Genomic DNA, 26,923 nt, shown 5'->3' with positions numbered 1-26,923 from the left:
TAAAGACAAAGCAGCTGTTGTTCAAACAATTCAATCTTAAGTAATATGGTAACGGGTTTAAAATGCATTAATCCTAAATCCTTACAACGGGAGGCTCCTACTCCATCAAGCCCCAGTTCAACTCAGAGGAGCAGTGGACCAAGGCGCTCAAGTTCATGTTGACCAACCTCAAGTGGGGCTTGGTGTGGGTGTCGTCTCAGTTTTACAACCGATTGAGGAGGAAGATGAGGACTCACCCTGGGTGTGCCCCTTGACCCTTCTAAAACCACCATTTTGTCACAATGTGTGACTCTCAAAAGTTATTCTTCTACAATGTGCTCCTTCATTTTGTTTTAAATTATTTTTAAATATTTTATTTTTGCATTTTCCAATTAAGAACATTCAAAACAAAAGTGAAAAGATATTAGACAACGATAGGACAAAGTGACAGTAACAGACAAGCGTAACAAAAAAACAAAAAAATTATAATTCTATATACAAACATACAATAAGAAAATAATAATAACAAGACATTGGATCACCTGCCGTAGTCTACATATTATACATTACGTGTGAAACATTATGTGAGGATTATATATAGATTCAATCAATGAGATGTGGGGGGAGATTCTCCATATAGTCAAGAAAAGGTTGCCAAATTCTGTAAAATGTCTTATACTTATTCCTCAAGCAGTAACTGATTTTCTCCAAAGTGATACAACTTTTAACTTCCGATAGCCACATTGCAACTGGCAGGGAGGAATTTCAAGGCAATACATTTCTTGGCAATCGCTAGCAATATTACTGTTAGCTTTATAGTATGGCTTTGCCTAAGATTGGTGTTAGTAAAGTTACCCAGTAGACAGACCTCCGGGTCTAAAGGCAATGCAAACCCGTGAATTGAGGATATGGTATCGCATACCCCCTGCCAGAAACCATGTAGTTTTGAACACTGCCAAGTGGAATGGAGGAATGTTCCTTCATCTGAGTCACATCTAAAACATAGGGAGGAGATATCTGGGCTGAACTTGTGCAGTCTAGATGGGCTGATGGAGGAAATTAAACTGGATCAGTCTGTATCTGGAGTTCAATGTGGATGTAACACCATCCCTGCATAGGTCACTCCATAGATCCTCATCAAGATCAATACCCAGATTGGGTTTTATCTAGCCCAGGCAGTGTTAGTCCTGACATAAGAGCATCGTATACATGGGAAATGGTCTTCAGCAGTGGTTGGTCTGCGTGGCAGAGTTGTTCAATAGGTGAGATCTTAGGTAGGTTCCATTGTCCCTTGAGAAAGTAAAATAATGTTTTGTAGTTGTAGGTAGCTAAAGAAGTCCCTGTTAGGCAAGTGGTCTTTCTGTTTCAGCTGATCAAAAGACATAAGAACTCCCTCCTCGTAACAATGTTCCAGAAGAGTGATCCCCTTATCAGACCATGGTCTAAAGTTAATATTCTGGAAAAACATAGGGATCAATCTATTGTTCCATAAAGGGGTTTTAGGGGAAAGGAATCCCTCTCGTCCAAACAGCTCATGCAGTTTGCACCATGCCAGGACAGAATGTATGATTAATAGGTTGTCTGTGATGGTTTTTATAGATTTTCTGTCCCATTTGTAAAACAATTCTGCCCCAGTGTCATCATTTACCTCAAGCTCTTCAATGTTCAACCATGAGGGAGAGGGACCATTGGCAAACCTCTGAGCCAGAAACCTAGACTGTGCAGCCCAGTAGTACATTCTAAAATTGGGTAGGTTTAAGCCCCCTTGACTGTAATCAAGGGTCAGTTTATCCAGGCCAATCCTAGGGGTTTTGCCATGCCAGATAAACCGTCTGGTCAGCTTGTCGAGAGAGGGAAAAAAATGCTGCGGGAACAAGGATAGGAAGAGATTGAAACAGATATAGAAATCTGGGCAGGGCATTCATTTTAATTACATTGATTCTACCCAGTAGAGTGAGCGGTAAGTCCATCCATTTACAAAGGTCAACCTCCACATTTTGCAACAAACTGGCCAGATTGAGTTCATAGAGGTTGTTCAGATTACCATCCACCATTATGCCCAAATATGTGAAGCCCATAGGCGACCATCTAAAAGGAAACTTGTGCTTGATGGTCTTAAGGCCAAAGACAGACAACGGTAAGATTTCGCTTTTATCAAAATTGACCTTATATCCAGAGAACGAACTATAACACTGTAGTAGGATCTGCAAGTGAGAGAGGGAGTGTTCTGGGTTTGTTAGAAATAAGATAAGGTCATCCGAAAAGAGTGATAATTTATGGGTATGAGGGCCCACCTCAAAGCCATGTATGTCAGGGCACGTTCTAATAGCCTCAGCCAACGGTTCGATGGCAAGGGCAAAGAGGTGGGGGCTAATTGGGCAACCTTGTCTGTTCCCCCTATAAAGAGGGAAAGAGGAGGAAGTAATCCCATTGGTAGCAATCCTAGCTTTAGGAGATTTGTAGAGTGATTCTATCAAATTTACAAACACGGTACCTAAACTGAACTTTTCCAAGACGTGAAAGAGGTATGGCCATTCAACCCTATCAAAAGGCCTTTTCAGCGTCGAGGGAGACTGCGACACTAGGTATTTTGTTTTTGTTAGCGAGGTGAATTATATCAAAGAACCTTCTGAGATTATTGGAGGACAATCTATTAATTATGAAGCCAGTCTGATCTGGGTTGACCAACAGGGGAAGACATGACTCCAGTCTCTTAGATAGCATCTTGGTGACCAGTTTACAATCTGTGTTAAGGAGAGAGATTGGTCTATAGGAGGTGCACTTTAGCGGGTTTTTCCCTTTCTTGTGGATTACAGTAATCACTGCTTGAGAGAAGGACTCTGGAAAGCAGTTGTCTTCTCTGGCTTTTTTAAGTACCTCCATAAGGTAGGGGACCAACAGCTCCCTAAATTCTTTATAGAACTCTGGAGGGAAGCCATCCTCCCCAGGAGATCTATTAGAAGGTAAGGATTTAATGGCCTCCAACAATTCAGGAACTGAGAAGTGTTCACCCAGGCGCTCGCTGTCTTCCCCTGACAGGCATGGGAGGTTGAGAGAGGAGAGAATGGAGTCGATCTCTGATAGATCGTCGCTTGATTGGGAAGTGTAGAGTTCTTCATAGTATTTCTTAAAAGTATTATTAATTTCAGTAGGGTCGAAAGATATCTCATTAGTAAGAGTTTCTATGGCATTAATTGTCCTCTTACTTTCCTCTGCTTTCAGTTGCCATGCCAATACTTTGTGAGCTTTCTCTCCAAGCTCGTAATAACGCTGTTTTGATTTAGTGATGGCCCTCTCAGGCACCTATGTGTTCAGAATATTATATTGAAGTTTTTTATTGACCAAAAGCCTGTATAGATCTTTAGTCGGGCCTCTTTGGTAGGTTTTCTCTAGCTCAGAGATTTCAGATTCAAGGGCACTCAGTTCCGCACCGTGTTTTCTCTTCAGCCCTTTAGTATAGGAAATAATCTGTCCCCTCAGATAGGCCTGTGTGTCCCATGTGTCCCAAAGAATGAAGCTGTCAGGAGCAGAGGGTTTGTTTGTCAAAGTAAAAATATTGATCTGCTCTTTGATGAATGCACAAAATTCAGGTTGCTTTAGGAGTGTATCATTTAGTCTCCATCTGTATGCTCCATTTACCTTGGTAGGAATGGAGATTGATAATACCAGAGGAGAATGGTCACTAAGCAATCTGGGGAGATACTCGACATCTAACACTCTATGAAACAGTTGTGTCGAAAGTAAAAAGTTATCTATGCGTGTGTGTGTCTTGTGTGGGTGTGAATAAAAAAGAGTAGTCCCTATCCTGTGGGTGCAACTGTCTCCAGATGTCTAGTAAATTGAGATATTTCATGAATAACATGGTAGGCTTGCCGGCTTTGGTAAGAAGTGAGGGTTTATCAGAAGACCTATCAAGAACTGTATCTAAGCAAAAATTTAAATCTCCTCCAACCAGTAGCCATCCTGGTGGTGCTTGAGCGACCTGAAGGAAGACATTCTGAATAAACATATGGTCATCGAAGTTAGGAGCATAAATATTCAATTGGGTCCAAGACTCTGAAAACATATGCCCCTGCACCAAAACAAACCTACCAGAGGGATCAGAGATGGTGTTGTTGACGCAGAAGGGGATGTGTCTACTTATCAAAATTGCAGTTCCTCTTGCTTTGGAGTTAAAAGAGGATGCAAAAACTTGTCCTACCCATTCCCTCTTCAATTTCTTGTGTTCACTGGCTGTAAGATGTGTTTCTTGTAAAAACACAATGTCAGCCTTTAATTTCTTAAGGTATGTATAGACTCTTTTCCTTTTAAATGGGCTGTTAAGACCTTTTACGTTGAATGTGACATATTTTAGTGGATTAAGCATAGGTTGCGTTTCAAATATGTAATTGAATAGAAATCTATCATATGCAGATAATTAGGAAATGTTTCAACTTTGGTTTGAGCACAAAAGTGACCTATGTGTCTCTTTAGGAAGGAAACAATAAACATAGAAAAAAGGAAGAATAAAAATCCCACCCACCCCGATTGTCAGACTAAAACAACAATCAAACATGAATACACTTGTAGAGATACGTTGCTGCTCGCTTTCCATCTTGCTCATACTAGCTAAACCTTGGCGTAAACTAAAACCTGCGAGCTCTCTAAATTGAAAACAAACGTTGTGAATAGACATTTATGGCTGAATATTTACTGCCCACGGTAAGGGCTGCTTGAGTCTCTTTTCAAAGATTAACATAAATGAGGGGGAAAGCAGTGGGCCTGAGCCCACTTATTGCTTCGCCCAGTGGATATGGACTAAACCAAAATATACTCTCCTGTAAATGTAATAGAACTCACCCCGGAAAGATACGGTTAGTTGAAAATGTACAAATCAATTATAGTGACCGGGAGATACCAGCAGTTCAGTCCGGATAAGAGAAAACAAACAAACTGCATTTTATCCCCCAGAGAGACCGTCCTGGCTCAGACGTTGCTCAGTTCTTTGAGAAAAGTGTGCACATCTCCCGGTGTGTTGAAGAGATGGCTTCAGCCTATGTACTGAACTTTCATCCGCGCAGGGTGGATGAGGTAGCCGGTGATGTTCTTCTCCTTCAGTGCTTTGGCGGCAGGTCTGAACGGCTTGCGACGTCTGGCGAGATCCGCGCTCATATCTGGGAAAAGGCTGACCCTCTTTCCATCGATGGTGATGTCCCCTTTGGCTCTTGCGAGTTGCAGTATCTTCTCTTTGTCTTGGAAATGGAGGAACCTGATCAGAACGGCTCGTGGGGGCTCATCTGGCCAGGGTTTTCGGCACTGATGTTCTGTGGGCGCGTTCGATTTCCAGCGGCTTGGTGAAGTGGATTATGCCTAGGACCTCCGGGATCCATTGAGTGAAGAAATGGACCGGGTCACAGCCCTCCCTGTCCTCTTTCAAACCCACCACATGGATATTACTACGTCTACTCTGGTTCTCCATCTGATCTACCTTGTTTTTGAGGTATGCATTGTCCTTTTGCAGTTGTATCAAGACCTGGTCATGTCTAGCGATGGTATCTTCAACTGTGCTAATGCGCAACTCTGCCTCAGTCGTTCTCAAAAGGAGATCATTCATGGAGGATTTCAGGTCATCAATGGAAGAATGGAGTTCAGCCGATTTCTTATCAATTTTCATAGAAAGACCTCTGTTACCATCCTGAATTTCCCGGGGGAGAGTAGCCAGCATGTCGGCAGGCTCGCAAGAGGCTGCTGAGAGCAACAGTCTGGAACTGTCGTCTGAGTTATGAGGGCTAATGCTAATCTTGCTAGCTGTAGCGTTATCGTTATCTTGGGAATCAACAACGTTTTGGTCGTCCTTCTTGCCTCTCGGTCGGAGGTCCATGGCTCTTTGGGAAGGTAAGTACTTGACAATTTATCAGCCGATGTTAGAATATTGTTTCAACGTTGTTATTTAGGTAAAAATAGAATAACTTTGAAGAGCTAGGTTTGTCAACGTCTGCTCAGCTCCGCGGCATCATGTGCTCCCTCCTTCATGTTTTGAGAGGGTGGGGAGAAGACTGGAGGAAGGACTTTTGAGATTTTGGTGTGAGTTCCAATAAGTCTTGTTTCCTTGTTTGATTTCCATATTGACCATTTGAAAGGACAAGATAAAACCTGTTAAATTGTACACATTCAAGTCCTCCTAGACTCGTAGGTGTTATGAAGGGAGCTGTCTGAGACTTTTGGAGCACATTCCAGGATTGAGTCCTAATAGTAGCTAAGTCGCTTCTGGTTGTGTCTTTTCCTTCATATGCACATATTTTATGGCACTGGATAGGTGAAAGCTGTTGTTTCCAATTTTCTTGTTGAGTTCTTAAAGATCAGTACACATGATGGGAAGGAGAGAATGACATGTTGAACTATTGAGATGCAGTACTGGAATGGGTTCTTATGCATCACATGCTTCTTACTTTGCTCCAGAAGGAAAACTAGAGAGTCACAAATCTGTTTTTCTGCGATTACAGCTGAGAGTCTTTCTGGGTCAGTCTTTAAATGCTTTTAACACCAGGATTGCACGTTTGTCTTCATGCTCTGTCAAGTTGGTTGTTAATCATTGCAACAAAGCCATTTAAGTTTTGCCATAGTTTTCACTTAAATTGGCTTGAAATGCTAAGTCGGGTGCTCTGGAACATTCAATGTCATCTTGGTTTGCAACTCCAGTGTATATTTGGCCTTGTGTTTTAGGTTATTGCCCTGCTAAAAGTTGAATATCTCACAGTGTCTGTAAAGCAGACTGAACCAGATTTTACTCTATGATTTTGCCTGTGCTTAGCGCTATTCGGTTTATTTTCATCATAAACATCCTTGCCGATGACAGGCATGTAGCCACCACCATGCTTGAAAATTTGAAGAGTGGTACTCAGTTATTTGTTGTTGGATTTGCTCCAAATATAATCTTTGTGTTGACAATCTTTCATGTGCTTAAATAGCTAATATTAAGCATTTCTCACTGTTTCTGAGTCTCAATGTGAAAAGATAACTAGGTTCAGCTGGTTTGACGAATTAAGAATTCTGCCTTGTGTCTGAGCAAAGAATGAACTTCTAACTTATCTACATCTATCCTCTTCTTTTTGTCATCAGAGTAAGAGTTTTGTTGTTCTTGTTCCTGATTATCCAAAGATGTTTGTAGTTCATTAATTGCTCTCATTGTGGTTTTATTAAGGTGAGATGTAAATGTATTAATTGTTTTAACTTTTATTTTAACAGCAGAGTCCCAACACCTTACATGTCACACCCTGATCTGTTTCACTTGTCTTTGTGCTTGTCTCCACCCCCTCCAGGTGTTGCCCATCTTCCCCATTATCCCCTGTGTATTTGTACCTGTGTTCTCTGTTTGTCTGTTGCCAGTTCGTTTTGTTTGTGAAACCTACCAACGTTTGATCCCCTGCTCCTGTCTGATTCTTGCTTCTTGATTCCTGTTTTCTAGTCCTTCCCGGTTTTGACCGTTCTGCCTGCCCTGACCCTGAGACTGCCTGCCGTTCTGGACCCTTTGCAACCTCTCTAGATTATTGACCCCTGTATTATTTGACACTGTCTGTATCTGGGTCATACCTGAAACGTGACATTACCACTGTTACACCTGGCTATCAGCCAACCCTTGTCTGGCAGTAAACAGCTCATTCAGCCTCATCTACTGCCTTTTAAAAAACATAACTGATATGGTTGACTTGCTTAAACAGAAGTGGTTTCTATTGAGATGTACAAACTATGGCAAAAGGGCAGATAAGAGACCATGCGTAATTTAAATTAAGACATTAATGAGCGAGCCAGGACGAACGTAGTCAATATACAGTGCCTTGCAAAAGTATTCACCCCCCTTGGCATTTGACCTATTTTGTTGCATTACAACCAATTTGGACAAAATAGTCAAAAAAACAAAAAAATACGGAAAAGTGGTGCATGCATGTCTATTCACCCCCTTTGTTATGAAGCCCCTAAATAAAATCTGGTGCAAACAATTACCTTCAGAAGTCTCATAATTAGTTAAATAAAGTCCATCTGTGCGCAATCTAAGTGTCACATGATTTGTCACATTATCTCAGTATATATACACCTGTTCCGAAAGGCCCCAGAATCTGCAACACCAATAAGAAAGCGGCACCACGAAGACAAAGGAGCTCTCCAAACAGGTCAGGGACAAAATTGTGGAGAAGTACAGATCAGGGTTGGGTTACAAAAAAATATCTGAAACTTTGAAAATCCCACGGAGTACCGTTAAATCCATTATTAAAATTCTTTAATAATATGGCAGCACAACAAACCTGCCAAGAGAGGGCCGCCCACCAAAACTCAAGGACCAGGCAAGGAGGGCATTAATCAGAGAGGCGACAAAGAGACCAAAGATAACCATGAAGGAGCTGCAGAGCTCCACAGCGGTGATTGGAGTATCTGTCCATAGGACCACTTTAAGCCGTACAATCCAGAGAGCTGGGCTTTACTGTGTCCAGAAAAAAAGCCGTTGCTAAAAGAAAAAAATAAGCAAACACGTTTGGTGTTCGCCAAAAGGCATGTGGGAGACTCCCCAAACATATGGAAGAAGGTACTCTGGTCAAATGAAACTAAAATGTAGCTTTTTGGCCATCAAGGAAAACAATTTGTCTGGGCCCAAACCCAACAGCTCTCATCACCCAGAAAACACCATCCCCACAGTGAAGGATGGTGGTGGCAGCATCATGCTGTGGGGATGTTTTTCATCGGCAGGGACTGGGAAACTGGTCAGAATTGAAGGAATGTTGGATGGCACTAAATACAGGGAAATTCTTGAGGGAAACCTGTTTCAGTCTTCCAGAGATTTGAGAATGGGAAGGAGGTTCACCTTCCAGCAGGACAACGACTCTAAGCATACTGCTAAAGCAACACTCGAGTGGTTTAAGGGGAAACATTTAAATGTCTTGGAATGGCCTAGTCAAAGCCCAGACCTCAATCGAATTGAGAATCTGTGGTATGACTTAAAGATTGCTGTGCACCAGCGGAACCCATCCAACTTGAAGGAGCTGGAGCAGTTACGCATTGATGAATGGGCAAAAATCCCAGTGGCTAGATGTGCCAAGCTTATAGAGACATACCCCAAGAGACTTGCAGCTGTAATTGCTGCAAAAGGTGGCTCTAAAAAGTATTGACGGTGGGGGGGTGAATAGTTATGCACGCTCAAGTTGTCTTTTTTTCCGTCTTATTTCTTTTTACAATAAAAAACATTTTTAATCTTCAAAGTGGTAGGCATGTTGTGTAAATCAAATGATACAAACTCCCCCAAAATCTATTTTAATTCCAGGTTGTAAGGCAACAAAATAGGAAAAATGCCAAGGGGGGTAAATACTTTTGAAAGCCACTGTAACTATTTGTTTAGCACTTTTGAAATATATAGTGACAGAATTCCGAACAAAGGCCGCTCTTACAGTATTTTCTCTGTACATCAATTCAGATCTGTATGATAAATAAAGGGGACATTTACAGTGCATTCGGAAAGTATTCAGACCCCTTGACTTCTACCACATTTTGTTGCAGTACGTTGCAGTACATGTCTTGGAGAATTTGGTGCCATCAAGGCCAGTTTTCCAAATGTATTATTTAAATGGTGATTTTGTGAGGTTTGTCTGTGCATGGTATTGCACTTCAAACCAGAACCTTCTTGTCCCAAGGCCAGCCCGCTAACCAAAGTAGAGATTTGGAATTGTCATAACACTAGTATATACTGTATATTTATGAACGTATTAAAATGGAACTAATAGCATTTTAGCAACATGAAATCTTATTTAAAATCTGTCTTATACACCCCAGGAAGAATATTTCACTTTTTTTCCCTGACAAGCGAGCACTTAGATATGTTAATTTTCACATTTTGTAAGACATTTGTGAAAATTATATATCAATATAGGGTAGGAAAGTGGCTGTGCATTTGGACAATTAATAGACACTGCAGTAAATAAAACCTAATAAAATCATCTGTCTTGTCCAGGGTCTACACAGACAAGTGTGCCATAGCCAATCACATCTATGGTAGGCCTTTATGCAAATAAGCCATTTGACACACAGGCCTGTCATCATTCACTTTAGACAGGCAGTTGCAACAGCGTGGCTTTATATCATAAGAGCGCATTCAGCATAAGCCATAAAACGCACCTGAATGGTGTTACGTTACAGCCTTAATCTAAAATTGATTTAATCTATGTTTTTCCTCATCTGTCTCCACATATAACAACAAAGCAAAAACAGGTTTGTAGAAATGTTTGCGAATATGTTAAAAATAAAAAACAGAAATACCTTATTTACATAAGTATTCAGACACGTTACTATGAAACTCGAAATTGAGTGCATCCCGTTTCCATTGATCATCCTTGAGATTTTTCTACAACTGGATTGGAGCACCTGTGGTAAATTCAATTGATTGGACATGATTTGAAAGGCACACACCCGTCTATATAATGTCCCACAGTTGACAGTGCAGGTCAGAGCAAAAAACAACAAATGAGGTTGAAGGAATTGTCTGTAGCTCCGAGACAGGATTGTGTCGAGGCACAGATCCGGGAAGGGTACAAAAAAATATCTGCAGCATTGAAGGTCCCCAAGAACACAGTGGCCTCCGTTATTCTTAAATGGAAGACGTTTGGAACCACCAAGACTCTTCCTAGAGCTGGCCGCCCAGCCAAACTGTCTGGGGCAAAGGTTCACCTTCCAACAGGAGAACGACCCTAAGCACACAGCCAAGACAATGCAGGATTGGCTTCGGGGCAAGTCTCTGAATGTACTTACGTGGCCAGAGCCCGTTCTGAACCTGATTTAACATCTCTGGAGAGAGCTGAAAATAGCTGTGCAGCGACGCTCCCGATCCAACCTGACAGAACCTGAGAGGATCTGCAGAGCAGAATGGGAGAAACTCCCCAAATACAGGTGTCCCAAGCTTGTAGCGTCAAAGTCAAGAAGACTCAAGGCTGAAATCGCTGCCAAAAGTGCTTCAACAAAGTACTGAGTAACGAGTCTGAATACTTATGTAAATGTGATATTTCCGTATTTGCAAAAACATTTTATTTACCTGTTTTTGCTTTGTCGTTATGGGGTATTGTGTCTAGATTGATGAGAAGGATTTTTAAAAATACATTCAAGAATAAGGCTGTAATGTAACAAAATGTGTAAAAAGTCAAGGGGTCTGAATACTTTCCGAATGCACTGTAATCAGACAATGAAACCTCTAACAATGTTCAATGATGACATTTCTCAAAACAGGTGCACCACCAAGTCAGACCAGTAGGCTAAGTGTGTGCACAGCCCCCTCTTGTATTCCCTGTTCACCCATGACTGCGTGGCCACGCACGGTTCCAACTCAATCATCAAGTTTGCAGACGACACAATAGTAGAAGGCTTCATTACCAACAATGACGAGACAGCCTACAGGGAGGAGGTGAGGGCTCTGGTGGAGTGGTGTCAGGAAAATAACCTCTTCTTCAACATCAACAAAACGAAGGAGCTGATCGTGGACTTCAGGAAACAGCAGAAGGATCAAGTCCCTATCCACATTGACGGGACCGCAGTGGAGAAGGTGGAAAGCTTCAAGTTCCTCGGCGTACACAACACTTAAAATCTGAAATGGTCCACCCACACAGTGTGGTGAAGAAGGCGCAACTTCACCTCTTCAACCTCAGTAGGCTGAAGAAATTTGGCTTGGCCCCTAAGACCCTCAGAATCTTTTACAGATGCACAATTGACAGCCTCTGAATTCTAGTCCTTCCCTTCCCTCCACCGTGTGGCTGGACCAATCAGCGTCCTCTGATAATCTGTGGTTTAGTTGATGATGACAACAAGAGGCGCCTGTACTGGGGGCAAAGTCGACAATCCTAATAACAATGATTGCTCTTGAGGAGGTTGGTGTTGGTTATGCTATAGCAGCAGTTATATCAGAACTGGAAGGCATAACTTAATTGAAAGAACAGCATATAACTGCATTCAAGGCTTTTCTTGGGAGAGAAGATGTTTTCACTCCTCTTCCGACTTGGTTGGCAAGAGAGAGCTTGATTTACCAGCTAGCTCCGCTAGTAGTCAAGAAAATTAGACATATCGATAACCTAGTTTCTCGCAGTTGGTCACCCTCATGGAGGACCAGATCAGAGAGAATACAAAGATGGGGATCACTAAATTGCAGCCTCCATGGAAATTGACAAATGTTTTTTTCGGTAGCCCAGAGTCTTGGTTGCTGAACAACTATGTTGAACATTAATTGGAGTCCCAGATAGCATCTAACTGCTGGGGGCCTCAGAATAAACCAGCATCCCCTCTCACACATACATATTTTTCTGCATAAGTTTTGCACCATTATGGACAATTGTGGACAATATATCAAACTTTGTCTCCATCTATTGTATATTATTGGTAATCGTTTTGTGTCCCCACAGTCACAATTAGGGTCTGGTGTAGACGGGTTGGTTGTTTAACAAAAAGACCGATGCATGTGCAACTATGGAGCAAAACAGATGGGGGTTGCCAAAATGTTAACTATATTTCTTCGACAAATGTTAATTGAAAACATAAATACAATGGATACTATGGATGAATACTTTTGCAAGGCACTGTAACATTCTGTTGGTGGCAAGAATTAATCATTTAAATTGAAAACACCAAGTTTGAATCAAGCATTGTTTTGGGTATTAGTTCATAAACCATGTGCCATGGAATCGGTACATCGAAAATACTATTTTATAACCTATATGGCTCCGCTGTCAACATTTTGTTCGTCAAATGAAAAATGGTTCCATTTTCAATTAACCAAAAGTGAAAGGTTGTAATCTGGATAAAGGAAAAGGCAAGGGGTGAGCCATTCTTACTAATCTACTGGGTAACCAGTAGATGTTGTGCCCAGGTTCTTTTAGCTTGCCTTCATCCCCCTATTCGTATTCTCCTCCCACCCCTTCTTCTTTATTTCTTGAACTCTAGATCCCATACTATATATTTTAACTCAATGTTTGTCCCCCTCTCTTGCTCTCCAGGACCGTTGTCTGCCGATAAGATCCTGCAGCAGCTGAGAGTGCCCCTCATTAAGTAGTGTGCTTGCTTGGAAGCGTATCCTGTTCTCACCTTCGACATGTGTGCTGGGTTCTGGGAGGGTGGAAAGGACACCTGTCAGGTACTGCATCACTTGAAGGAAAACACACAGTCTTACTTGTGGTTTATCTTGTCCACTTGTCAGGGGGACTCTGGTGGGCCGTTGGTATGTCTCTCTGCTGGTCAGTTTGTCCAGGTGGGAATCACGGATTTCGGGAAAGGCTGCGGTAGAGAAGGCATCCCTGGAGTCTACACCCAGGTGGCCAGCTACATGGTTTTCATCCAGGAGATTATTAACTCCAATACCAGGCTTCTGCTGAGGCCTAGGTCATCCTGACTGTTTATGAGACAGTAGTCCATCCCTCTTTTTATATTCTTCTTTATCTCATATTAACCAAAATCTCTGACTTGTGACTTTTGTTTAAAGGGATAGTACGCAGTCTATGGACAAGGTATGACAGCAAGCCATGCTTTGTTTTTGTTTACCTTGTGTAGCTCAAAGAAGTTACTGATGAATGATATTGGGACTATTGACTTGGATTGAATGTGTGCCAGAAATGTGGAAACAGTGGCCAGGTAAACAAAACCAAAGCATGATCGCTGTCATACAGTGTCCATAGACTGATTAAAGGGTAAGGAAACCAATATGTAATTTTGTAATTAAGGTGAACTATCCCTTTAAATAATGCATTCACGTCCTTTTAAGGCTGCATATTGCTATTGATTGTGAGTGATCTACTCGTTGATTCTTGACTGTGACAATTCATACTGCGATAATTAGCTAGTCAACCTGTGTGTGAGTCTGTTGTTTTAACTGCTGTCAGAGATTGATATTGTGACTGTTCAAATGTGTTACTCATTGCTGGTCGGTTGGCATCTACAATACTGTACTCCTTAGACGAATGTGTATCGTCTTTTTTCATGTTTTTACGGCTACAGCATGACATGCTGTGAATCCTAGGAACGCGAAGCGAGGCGGCCATCTCTGTCGGCGCCGGAAGTTAGAAGGAATCCCCAAGCATTTTCTGACCCTGTTGTCACTGATAATGGTAGTTACACCCCCATCTAGCAGTCTCATTAGAGCAGGCAGTCTGCCCAAACCCAAAACATGATAGCACAATAGTGCATTTAGTGAATATGATTCTTTATTTTCTATTTCCAGTGTATATAATCTCATACATTAATAATATACTCTACAAGGTCTTCCTCCAGGGTTTTTTTCAGTCAAGAGAAGAAGGCACATGTACTTGGGAATCATCAAGAAGACAACACTGAATCACGAGGGATAGTCACAGGGGAGGATATTGTAAGCAGAGGGGGGTGGGGACAAAGAACTGGAGCTCTCAAGCTCAGCAGTGAACGGGGAGTGACTAAGGGCAAAGTATCACAGAGGGGCGTTTGAGTGCTAAAATGTTAAAATAACTGATGAGACACACTTAACTTTCCTGCACTAGACAATAACATAACAGTGACATCACAAGCCCAAAGAAAAAAAAAAGAAAAAAGTGGAAGAGGGAAAGAGTTTTGCAAAAAAAAAAAAGGGTAACAGCTGAGTCGATAGTGTGGGGAAATGTGGGTGTGGCTTGATATTGAAAGGGGCGGGTCCATACTTAATAGGCATGGTTGGCCACATAGAGGGATTCTCCGCCGGCGGCGCCCTTGTCTCCAGAGGAAACATACTTGCCCTGACAGGCCTTGCTGTTGTTCTGTAAATGAGAGAGACAGAGGGAGAGAGAGAAAGGAAGAGTGAGAGAGGGTTTGGGAAAGAGGGCAGAATGTAAGCCGGAGAGAGAGAGAAAGTGGAAGAAAGATAAAAGACAACAATTAGTACAGACCCTCTGTCTCCCCACACAAGGGACATATGGAGTCTTAGCTCCACTTCCTCTTGCTATCTCATTGCTGTAGGAACATTAGGTACGCACCCCATGGCCTTCCTTTATTAGGTTTATACGGTGTGTCTAGGACTGTCTAGGACCTTATCCTAGAGACTGTAGTCCAGGGCTATCCAACACGCCTTCTGTACAATATACAGTAGTGTACATGTGATGACATTTATAGGCTCCAAACCATCATGATATCATTCTGTCAAGTAGGCCTACTTTGGAGTCAGTATTTAATTGGGAAGGTTTTTGAGAAAAGACTTGTTTTGGCATTCTAACTGGCTACACAACACATGGGCGCACACAAACAAGCGTTACTTCTTCAGAGAGTTACAGGAAATACGAATCAACGATGCATTCTTTTTATGAATTATAAAAAACTTGTTTCATTTAACTACTCTACTGCTGTCGTTCATCTGTACGCTGCTCCATGGGACAACCAGTTATTTGAGCTGCACGCTTTCGCTGCCCGACAGACGACATTCTGCTCAATTCGAGCCGAGTGTAGGGAAATTGAGCATCTTGTTTGGGCTAAAAATCAGGAGAAAATAACACATTTCTTTTGAAAAGCAGTAATTTTTTCAATCATGTCATTAACTGTTTCATCCCTCCCCTATAATACCACATTAAGTCAATTCAAGTGATTGAATTGAAAAACAAACCTCTGCTACGAACTCCCTATCAAGCATTTTTGCTTGATTTGTGTTGGCTTTCTTGTGGCGGTAATCGCAAAAAAAAGAAACTTACTCGCTTGAGAGCATTACCCTTGTTTAGCCACCTAACATCATTATCTAAAAGTAGATCATGACTATGAAACGAGTGATGTTCATGCGGTGGCACCGCCAGATGTTTGCAGCTGCGATTGGCTGATGTTAGCAGCTCTGATTGGCTGTATGTTGAAGGATATTAATTGACAGCACTTCATGGGCAGGACTACAGGAAAACAGATTCTCCTACTGGAGAATATTGACTCATTTTGGCACAAAACATATATTTTTGTCAGATTTTTAAAACTTAATGTTCAGAATTTATCCAGGGGGTGGACTGAGATGGTCTAGCAGTTAGGGCCACATATATACTGTGTTGACGTGGATCCAAATCCAGCCCACGCCATTCTGGCACAAACTTCTCTCCAATCTTTCTCTCACCGTCTCGAACCCCCCCAAAAAACATTTTTTTATTTGTATTTTTAAATGTATCAAAAGCACATGATAAATGTATAAACTGCCAGCTAGTTGAATAACCTTGCTGTAGTTTGTTATCACAGAGGGTCACAATAATTCTAAGAACCTTGTGATGTAATGGCCATGTATTCACTGCTACTGTTGAACTATGCACAAAGTACCATCACGCTTACTATATAAATGCCTTAACCTGACTCTGAGAATGTTGACAGCTATGCTGAATTAGGGTCACTTGATAAATTAGTAATATCTTTGGGAAGTTATTATAGTTAAAAGTTCGTCTTGGAATACTTTACTTGCCCGGTGCAAGGGAACAAATCGAATAATTCTGAAAGTGCAAAGCCCGCCCATCTAACACTCAAGGTAGACAGGCTCAATGAAATGCTCAAATCAAAGTATTAGAAAGAAAACAAATACTACTATTTGAATGCCACCCTTCGTATCTCCCTCCCTCATGTTCTTCTCTCTGTGTGGGTCATACCAGGGCTCTCTTGATGAACTCCTCCTGGCAGGCCTTGCCATTCTCTGGCTTGCCTCCCCAGGCCTTGAGGGCGGAGGCCTGCAGGGCGCGGCCATAGGAGAACGTGATGGCCCAGGGCCGGTGAAGGGGACACTGGTTCATGGCATTCAGGTTGATGGAAGCTTCCTCCTCAGACTGGCCACCAGACAGGAAGGTGATGCCTGGGGAAGGACGGAGGGAGGGAGACAGGGAGAGGAAGGGTAAAATAAGAGGAGGAGATGTGTGTGGGGGAGAAGGGTTTGTGTGTGTGTGTGGAAAGTAGAGTGAGTGTGTGTGCGAGTAAAGGATGTCATGTTGCTTGCTTAGTGAGTACCACTTCCTACCAATTCGGAACATACCTGGCTCGAAACCGGGACCTCTGCTTCACAAACACACATGACCCTCCTCCCTCAAGCATCTCTGCGGGTTGCGCCACTCAAAAGCTAGCTCTTGAGCAGCAAAAGCGTGGACACTTAAGGCAAAGGAGTAAGTTTCACACATCGCCATGTGCTCCACGTGCATGCATGCACGTGTGTGTGTGTGTGTGTGTGTGTGTGTATCTCCATATTTATATATGTATAGTACCAGTCAAAAGATTGGACACACCTACTCGTTCCAGGGTTTTTCATTTTTTTAACTATTTCTACATTGTAGAATAATAGTGAAGACATCAAAACTGTGAAATAGCACATATGGAATCAGGTAGTAACCAAAAAAAGTGTTAAAAAAATATTTTATATTTGAGATTCTTCAAAGTAGCCACCTGTTGCCTTGATGACAGCTTTGCACACTCTTGGTATTCTCTCATGAGGTAAAACATTTCAACTAACAGGTGTGCCTTCTTAAAAGTTAATTTGTGGAATGTCTTTCCATCTGAATGCATTTGAGACAATCAGTTGTGTTGTTATAAGGTAGGGGTGGTATACAGAATATAGCCCTATTTGGTAAAAGACCAAGTCCATATTATGGCAAGAACAGCTCAAATAAGCAAAGAGAAACAACAGTCCATCATTACTTCAAGACATGAAGGTCAGTCAATAGGGAAAATGTCAAGAACTTTTAAACTTTCTTCAGGTGCAGTCACAAAAACCATCGAGCGCTATGATGAATCTGGCTCTCATGAGGACCGCCACAGGAAGATCCAAAGTTACCTCTGCTGCAGAGGATAAGTCCATTAGAGTTACCAGCCTCAGAAATTGCAGCCCAAATAAATGCATCACAAAGTTCAAGTAACAGACACATCTCAACATCAACTGTTCAGAGGAGACTGCGTGAATCAGGTCTTCATGGTCGAATTGCTGCAAAGAAAACACTACTAAAGGACACCAATAAGAAAGAAAGACTTGCTTGGGCCAAGAAACACGAGCAATGGACATTAGACAGGTGGAAATCTGTCCTTTGGTCTGATGAGTCCAAATTTGAGATTTCTGGTTCCAACCGCCGTGTCTTTGTGAGATGCAGAGTAGGTGAACGGATGATCTCCGCATGTGATCTCCGTGAAGCATGGAGGAGGTGTGATGGTGCTTTGCTGGTGACACTGTCAGTGATTTATTTAGAAATCAAGGCACACTTAACCAGCATGGCACCCACAGCATTTTGCAGCGATACGCCATCCCATCTGGTTTGTGTATTATTTGTTTTACAACAGGACAATGATCCAACACACCTCCAGGTTGTGTAAGGGCTATTTGACCAAGAAGGAGAGTGATGGAGTGCTGCATCAGATGACCTGGCCTCCACAATCACCCGACCTCAACCCAATTGAAATGGTTTGGGATGTGTTGGTCCGCAGAGTGAAGGAAAAGCAGCCAACAAGTGCTCAGCATATGTGGGAACTCCTTCAAGACTGTTGGAACAGCATTCCAGGTGAAGCTGGTTGAGAGAATACCAAGTGTGCAAAGCTGTTATCAAGGCAAAGGGTGATTACTTTGAAGAATCTCAAATATATGTAGATTTGTTTAACACTTTTTTGGTTACTACATCATTGCATGTCTTATTTCATAGTTTTGATGTCTTCACTATTATTCTACAATGTAGAAAATAGTCCAAATTAAGAAAAACCCTTGAATGAGTAGGTGTTCTAAAACTTTGACCGGTAGTGTTTGTACTGTATATAACGTCAATGGAGTGCGTTAGTGAGATCTTCGAGATTTCTTCTTCATTCTTGGAAAATGACTAGTTCTGAAACCTAACGTTTCTCTGTCTCGTCATTTTACCCTATTAATTCAGGTATGTAATGTGCAAAAGTGCAATATGACTTTTTTATAATATTGAGGTAGGTGTGTCCAAGCGAGTAGGTGTGTCCAAACGTCTTGACTGTTTCTGTGTATGTCTCTCCTTCTCACCAGGCACGGCTGGGGGCACGGTGCGGCGCAGGGCGGTGACAGTTGCCATGGCTATCTCCTGGTTGCTAAACTTTTGGGAGCAGGAGTGTCCAGGGGTGACCATGTTGGGCTTCAGCAGGGTGCCCTCCAGGTACACATGGTGGTCAGACAGAGCCTTATACACTGCAGCCAGAACCTGGGGAGAAGGAGGGGGAGAAAGAAAGAGAGAGCGACAGGAAAAAGACAGGGGACAGAGAGCGGGAGAGAGAAAGACAAGGGGACAGAGAGTGAGAGACAAAGGAAGCAGAAGAAATAGGGATGAGACCGACAGAAATAGTTAGAGGTGTTGAAATTGATTGAATGACTGATTGATCTAATGAGTGTTCCTATCCTACCCAGACTTAGCACGCTCTATTCCAATACCCACACTAAGGTTGCATTTACACATCAGACCAATTTTTATATTTTTTTCACTAGTTTTTCACTCTTTTGACCAATCAGATCAGATCTGAACAGGATCCAATGTGAAAAAATCTGATGTGATTGGTCAAAAAATCAACTTGGTCAGAATTGGGTTGCCTGTCTAAATGCAGCCAACTAGAATGAAGCTGACATGCATTTTAAGTGGCAAGCTAGAATGGCTATTGGAAGGAAGCCACTATTTTTCTGTTAGTCGGAGCGATTCCACACCTTTTCTGTGACATACTGGCAGCGCTTCAGGTCATGGTCTCCGTCTGGCAGGATCTCAGGCTCCACGATGGGCACGATGCCATGCTAGGGAAGGGCACAGGAGCATGGGAACCAGCGTTATGACTACAGAACAGACAATACAACTTTTCAATGGCACCGGAGTTCGCAACTTGGCACCCGAGCTAATTTGATTAACTTGGTGGTTAACTCTACAGCTACAGAGCAGGCTAAAATAACTACAACTCCTTGATAAGTAATTATAGTGGTCATATAGTTTTTCGAAGCCCAGATGTGAAACATTTACAATAAATAGATATTGTTTTGTGGAGATTGATGAAGAGTGGGTAATGATGTAACATAAGCGTGAACTGTAGGGGCCAAGTGTGTGCCAACTCATTATATGTGTGCCAATATGTTCACACATGTTCAATGCGTGTTTCTGTGTGTCTCACCATCTGGCAGATGCTGGCGTAGCGCGCCAGGACGTTGGCGTTCTCCTTGATGGCCAGCTCTGAGGGGGTGGTGTCAGTGATCTTCAGCACACAACGCCACTTAGCAAAGTCAGCTCCGTCCTTTTTGTACTGGGCACACCGCTCGTACAGACCATCCAGACCTGAGGGAGAGAGACAGAGAGACATACAGAGAGAGTGAGAGACAGACAGACAGCGAGGGAGAGAGACAGAAAGAGAGGGGGAGGTGGATATGTGTAACATTATGAAATAAACATGACTTGACACTTTGTTCCAGTTTCACTCTTCAAACCATCCCCTGAACACAATCTGCATATGTAGCAAAGTTGAGCTCAATTCTAGAGGTGAAAGGTCACCTAGACCCGGCCTGCCGTTGTCGCTCACCCTGAGTGGTGGTCTCTCCATTGGTCCCGGCCAGGGGGACGACACCTTTGTCCACCTTGATGCCCACCACCATGTCCCTCTCCTTGATGAGCTGAGGGAACAGCTTGCCATCGTCTGTCTTCTGGTACAGGGTCTCATGGAAGAAGATGACTCCGCCGATGCATGGCTCTACGCGGTCGGCCGTGAAGAGGAGCTGGCGGTAAAGACGGCGGTTCTCCTCAGTGTTCTCAGCGTTGATGCTTTGGAAACGCTTGGCGACGCTGCCTGTTGGAATGAGGTTAAAAATTAATACGATAAATATTAAATATATACAGTGCATTCAGAAAGTGCTCAGACCCCTTTCCTTTTTCCAAATGTTGTTACGTTACAGCCTTCTTCTAAAATGTATTAAACAAAATAAAAATACCCATCAATCTACACACAATACACCATAATGACAAAGCGAAAAGTTTTTTTTTTTTTTTAAATACCTTATTTACATAAGTATTTAGACCCTAAGCTATGAGACTCGAAATTGAGCTCAGGTGCATCCTGTTTCCATTGATCATTCTTGAGATGTTTCTACAACTTGATTGAAGTCCACCGGTGATAAATTCGATTGGAAATTACTTGGAAATGAGCACACCTGTCTATATAAAAGGACCCACAGCTGACAGTGAATGTCAGAGCAAAAACCAAGCCATGAGATCGAAGGAATTGTCCGTAGAGCTCCGAGACAGGATTGTGTCAAGGCAAGGATCTGGGGAAGGGTACCAAAAAATGTCTGCCGCATTGAAGGTCCCTAAGAACACAGCGGCCTCCATCAGTCTTAAATTGACCAAATTTGGAACCACCAAGACTCTTCCTAGAGCTGGACACCCAGCAAAACTGAGCAATCAGGGGAGAGGGGTCTTGGTCAGGGAGGTGACCAAGAACCCGATGGTCACTCTGACAGAGCTCCAGAGTTCCTCTTTGGAGATGGGAGAACCTTCCAGAAGCACAACCATCTCTGCAGCACTCCATCAATCAGGCCTTTATGGTAGAGTGGCCAGATGGAAGTCACTCCTCAGTAAAAGGCACATGACAGCCCGCTTAGAGTTTGCAAAAATGCACCGAAAGGACTTTCAGTCTATGAGAAACAAGATTCTCTGATCTGATAAAACCAAGATTTAACTCTTTGGCCTGAATGCCAAGCGTCACATCTGGAGGAAACCTGGCACCATCCTTATGGTGAGGCATGGTGGTGGCTGCATCATGATGTAGGCATGTTTTTCAACGGCAGGGACTGGGAGACTAATCAGGATTGAGAGAAAGGTGAATGGAGCAAAGTACAGAGAGAACGGTAGTGTATAAATATATATATTTTTAAAGTATTCAGACCCTTTACTCAGTACTTTGTTGAAGCACCTTTGACAGCGATTACAGCCTTGGGTCTTCTAGGGTAAGACGCTACAAGCTTGGCACACCTGTATTTGGGGAGTTTCTCCCATTCTTCTCTGCAGATCCTCTCAAGCTCTGTCAGGTTGGATGGGGAGCGTCGCTGTACAGCTATTTTCAGGTCTCTCCAGAGATGTTCGATCGGGTTCAAGTCTGGGCTCTGGCTGGGCCACTTAAGGACATTCAGAGACTTGTCCCGAAGCCACTCCTGCGTTGTCTTGGCTGTGTGCTTAGGGTCATTGTCCTGTTGGAAGGTGAACCTTCACCCAGTCTGAGGTCCTGAGTGCTCTGGAGAAGGTTTTCATCAAGGATCTCTCTGTACTTTTCTCCGTTCATCTATCTATCGATCCTGAAAATTCTCCCAGTCCCTGCTGCTGAAAACATCCCCCCAGCATGATGCTGCCACTACAATGCTTCCCTGTAGGGATGGTATTGGCCAGGCGATGAGCAGTGCCTGGTTTCCTCCAGACGTGACATTTGGCATTCTGGCCTAAGAGTTCAATCTTGGTTTCATCATACCAGATCATCTTGTTTCTCATCGTTTGAGTCCTTTAAGTGCATTTTGGCCAACTCTAAGCGGGCTGTCATGTGCCTAATACTGAGGAGTGGTTTCCGTCTGGCCACTCTACCATAAAGGCCTGATTGGTGGAGTGCTGCAGAGATGGTTGGCCTTCTGGAAGATTCTCCCATTTACTTATGTAAATAAGGTATTTCAGTTTTTTTATTTGTAATAAATTTGCAAAAATTTCTACAAACCTGTTTTCGCTTTGTCATTATGTGTGGAGATTGATGAGGGAAAAAAATGTAATTTAATCAATTTTAGAATAAGGCTGTAACGTAACAAAACGTGAAAAAAATCCATTCAGGTGTATTTTGTGGCTTTTGCCGAATGCGTTCTAATGATCTAAAGTCAAGCTGTTGCAACTGCCTGTAAACACACAGTCCAGTTCAAAATGAATGATGGCAGGCCCGCGTGACAAATGGCTTGTTTCTACAGTAGCTCTACAGTAGCTATGATTAGCTATGGCACACCGGTCTGTGTCGACCCTGGTCCTGGACAAGACGGATGTTTTAAATTAGGTTTTATTTACTGCAGTGTCTTAATTGTCCAAATGCACAGCCGCATTTTCACAAATGCCTTTTATTTTTATTTAACCTTTATTTAACTAGGCAAGTCAGTTAAGAATAAATTCATATTTACAATGACGGACTGCCCCGGCCAAACTCTAACCTGGACAACGCTGGTCCAATTGTTCGTTGCCCTATGAGACTCCCAATCATGGCCAGTTGTGATACAGCCTGGAATCCAACCAGGGTCTGTAGTGACACCTCCAGCACTGAGATGCAGTGCCTTAGACCTCTGTGCCACTCGGGAGCCTTACTATATGTAATTCCCAAACATTGTAAGAATTTATGAAAATGTCAAAATTACCATATTTAAGTGCTCGCTTGTCAGAATAAATAAATAAATAAAAGTGGCATATTCTTCCTGGGGTGAATAAGAGCAGATTTTAAATAAGATTTCATGTTGGTAAAATGCTATTAATACATTTTAATACATTCATAGATATGCAGTATATACTAGTGTTATAGCAATTCCAAATCTCTACTTCCGTTAACAGGCTGGCCTTGTGACAAGAAGGTTCTTGTTTGAAGTGCAATACCATGCACAGACAAATCCCACAAAATCACCACTTAATAAATACTAAATTTGGAAAACTGGCCTTGATGGCACCAAATTCTCCAAGACATCTGTATTGTAATTTGAATGGGAGGTTTTCGTGCCAACATGCAGGACAGTTTGCCAAGCCTTGTATTTCCAAGGCTCTCGGAAGGATGGAGGAACATCACCATAGTAACAGCAGTGTGAACTTAGATGTTGTCATTCTCCCTTTCAGGGATTGGCACATTTTTCTATGTGTTATGTTAGTAGCCTACAGTGCCACTTGGGCAAGACTCTCTCAGTGGTAGGTTACAGCTGAAGATGTGGTTTTGCTTGCAGACATTGTGAAATGTGATGGTAAGCGTTCAAATTGTGTTTAATACATTCTTATACCCTTCTCTCTCGGATAATAAACTGTTTTTACATGTAGGCCTTGTTATGTAGGGTAGGTTGAGTTATGTAATAGTGCAATCTCTCTGTCTCTCTCTCTCTCTCTCGCTCTTTTGCTCTGCCCGTCTGGCAGTGTCAGTTATAGCCCCATTTTAGGCCACCGTACACCATCTGTGATATGCCATGAATGAGTGTGTTTAGTGGGTGATCTGATCCCTGTGTGTGGACTCATCAGCAGTCCCCTACCAGTAGACTCATCGGCAGCAAGGATTCCCTTTCCGGGAGCAACGATCTTCTGAGCAATATCACTGAGCTCCTTCTTCTGCTCCGTAGAGAGGAATGGGAATGAGTGAGGCATCGTGTCTCTGAGAGAGAGAGAGCAAAAGCAAGAGGGAGAGGGGAGGTGGGAGTGAGGGAGATGAATGAGGGAGACATGGAGAGAAATCGTTGTTATGAATCTTTATGTTGAAAGGATTATAGATTCAGTGTTTGTAGCAAGGATGGTTAATCCCAAATGACGCAATCAACTGTCATAGCAGCGTCATAAGGCTGTAATACACTCCCCTGGCGATCGGGTTCGTACATTAAACATTCTCCATGCAAGCTGCAAAGACTTCAATTTCCTCCTTAAGTAGATTTAATGGCGAGAAGGCAAAAAATGGCGAAATATACGCACTACGAACCCGTTGCCGGGGGACACGAGTGTATTACCTACCGTCTGTGTACATCAAACCCAGACGATACAGTAGATATACGCCACTAGCAGCTGCACAGGCTAGTTATCATGCTGAGACTCCCAATATAACCTTGGTCTGCCTATGTGCGCCATCAGAGGAGTCCGTCCGATTTCTCAAACAAAAGCATCTCACAAATTCTGGTGAGCATTTCAACAGTGAAAAACAACATGACGCTAGCTTCAAATCGCATTATACATCCAAATCTTCCCTTATAGCCGGTGCGTGGAGTTTTCACATACCGTGCGTACGTGAGGGATTCGCTTTTGGCATCCGTTGATGTAGGCGTGTACACGATGTTCTGATTGTCTTTTGGGGAGCGCTTGTGTGATATTTCTGGATTTATTTGCCCGCTATGAACAGTTTACATAATATGCGCATTATTTCATACTAGGTCCTGGCAAGTATTACAGGCAGGTAGCCTAGTGGTTAGAGCATTGGGCCAATAACCGAAAGGTTGCCAGATCAAATCCCCGTGCCGACAAGGTAGAACTTTTGTCGTTCTGTCTCTGAACAAGACAGTTAACCCCCTGTTCTTTGGCCGTTATTGTAAATATGAATTTGTTCTTAAATGACTTGCCTAGTTAAATAAATACAATTAAAATACTTCCGCGCCTGTCCTTGCCATTGCATCCGTATGACCTTGTAATACATTGGGAGTTGCCGGATAGGAAGAGTCACACGTAAGAGTCATATTTCAACTACAGACAAGAAATACGACATCATATATATATTACATATTTAGCTTGAGGCTTATACATAAATCAATACAGTAATGTCTGATGGAAACGACAGCATTTTACATAACAAATGATTAGTTGATGAAAAAAACTTACCAGTTTATCTGCGCAAAAATATAATAGAGCAAAAGCTGTAACTTTACGGTTTTAAGAGGGAAGCGATGCGTTCTGTAGCAATATCAGGCAATGAAGAAGGATGTCTAGTACTGTTAAATGTCATGTGACCAGGGAAGGCCAGTGACGAAAAAGAGGGCCTTGCCTCAGGCCACGTACGGAGACTGTCCAATCAAAACTCACGATGAAAGATTGACATATCATTCCATCCATTGTCTGGAGAAAACGCTTTTTCTGTGACAGTGGTTGGCTCACTAGCATCCAAGTGCCGTTCTTTTGAATGACGGAAGAGAAAGAAGGTGTGTTTTAGGAATAAAGGGGTGGAAAGATTTGCAATCATGTACGTGAGAGATCTCACGTGCATAATGCATGCTCAATACGTGCCTGTGACATACTGCCACAGCAGAAAGGCACTACTTTGTGGTGGTGCCGCATTGAAGCCAGACTGCACCACAGAAGCGGCACTATCCTCAATCTAGACCTACTATGAATGAATAAGCCTTTTCAATTGAAACCTCATGGATGTTATGTTGCTGCAGATTTGGCTCGAGACTATTCATAATGATAGTTTACATGGAATAAGAATACACCTTGGTCATAATAATCAATTCAATTACTAGACCTACTATATATTATAAATACAATATGATGACAAGATGTACAGAACACTGCAGCAAAGCTATTCAAAATACATTATATTATAGACACTGTAGAGACAGCGCTAAACTATAGCATTGTCATGTTCAATGTGCATCATCATCATCATCACCATTCATTACTTCATTGTCTCCCTCTTTCAAATTTGGTTTCTAATTCTGCTCTCCTTCGGTTCCTTTACCCATACCTCCATCCACGTCACCCATCCCTCCCTCCATGTTACTGGTGTGAAACATGATGTGCTGGTTTAGTTTGGCCATGTTGATGTTCAGCCTTAGCCTCCATTGGTACGACTTGGAACACAGCAAGGGTTCACATTCAGCCCCATCATCACACATTGTAACAACATTTCCTAAACATTTCAGAAACTCTGCCTTGGTAGTATTGATTTCAGTCTTTGTGTGATATGACCTTCCTCTTGCACAGTCAGACCACCATATTACATAATACACCCTGGCTCGCTGTGCTACCCAGAGGACCACAGACTGACCAATGCTCTTTCCACAGGGGGACACTCTTTTCAAGGCATTTCGATACAAAGTTATTTTAGTAGCAGGTTAGGAGAGCATTTTCGATAACCCTGACCCCTTTCCTTATTTTAACCTGTCTCCTAACCTTCTATGTTAATTCTCCCAACCTGCTGTGTAAGTTCTAACCTGATACAAAAAAAGTAACTTTGAAATCAAAGTGCTGTGAAGAGTGTTTCCTGTTTCCACAGAGGCCGAAAGGGGGAGTGTGTATCAATCCTGTGT

At 42.5% G+C, this 26,923-nt stretch overlaps 1 protein-coding gene and 1 pseudogene across 1 annotated transcript; one reads left to right on the top strand and one right to left on the bottom strand.

Annotated features, from left to right (window-relative positions):
- The window catches only part of LOC135556824 (transmembrane protease serine 9-like), a 29,842-nt pseudogene extending 16,479 nt beyond the window's left edge, over positions 1–13,363 (top strand).
- A 790-nt stretch (positions 13,364–14,153) lies between these two features.
- aldoaa (aldolase a, fructose-bisphosphate, a) lies at positions 14,154–25,620 on the bottom strand. The gene is made up of 8 exons (XM_064988827.1): positions 25,497–25,620; positions 24,173–24,291; positions 20,458–20,721; positions 20,056–20,216; positions 19,604–19,687; positions 18,935–19,109; positions 16,572–16,771; positions 14,154–14,732 (listed from the first exon to the last, which is right to left on the bottom strand). Exons 2-8 carry the CDS (start codon positions 24,282–24,284, stop codon positions 14,637–14,639), a joined length of 1,092 nt encoding a protein of 363 aa, XP_064844899.1. The 5' UTR covers positions 24,285–24,291; positions 25,497–25,620; the 3' UTR covers positions 14,154–14,636.
- Positions 25,621–26,923: the final 1,303 nt, after the last annotated feature.

The sequence above is a fragment of the Oncorhynchus masou genome, chromosome 15, assembly GCF_036934945.1.
Source record: "Oncorhynchus masou masou isolate Uvic2021 chromosome 15, UVic_Omas_1.1, whole genome shotgun sequence".
In the NCBI taxonomy this organism is placed as follows: Eukaryota; Metazoa; Chordata; class Actinopteri; order Salmoniformes; family Salmonidae; genus Oncorhynchus; species Oncorhynchus masou.
The sequence above is the reverse complement of the archived record's forward strand: the minus strand, read 5'-3'. Positions and strand labels throughout refer to the sequence as shown.

Coding starts and splice junctions, on each gene's coding strand:
- aldoaa (XM_064988827.1), bottom strand. CDS start 24,284: ATGCCTCACTCATTCCCATTCCTCTCTACGGAGCAGAAGAAGGAGCTC. Junction 19,110..19,603: donor GCCAGTATGTCACAGAAAAG/GTGTGGAATCGC, acceptor CCTTCTCCCCAG/GTTCTGGCTGCAGTGTATAA. Junction 14,733..16,571: donor AGTTCATCAAGAGAGCCCTG/GTATGACCCACA, acceptor TCTCATTTACAG/AACAACAGCAAGGCCTGTCA.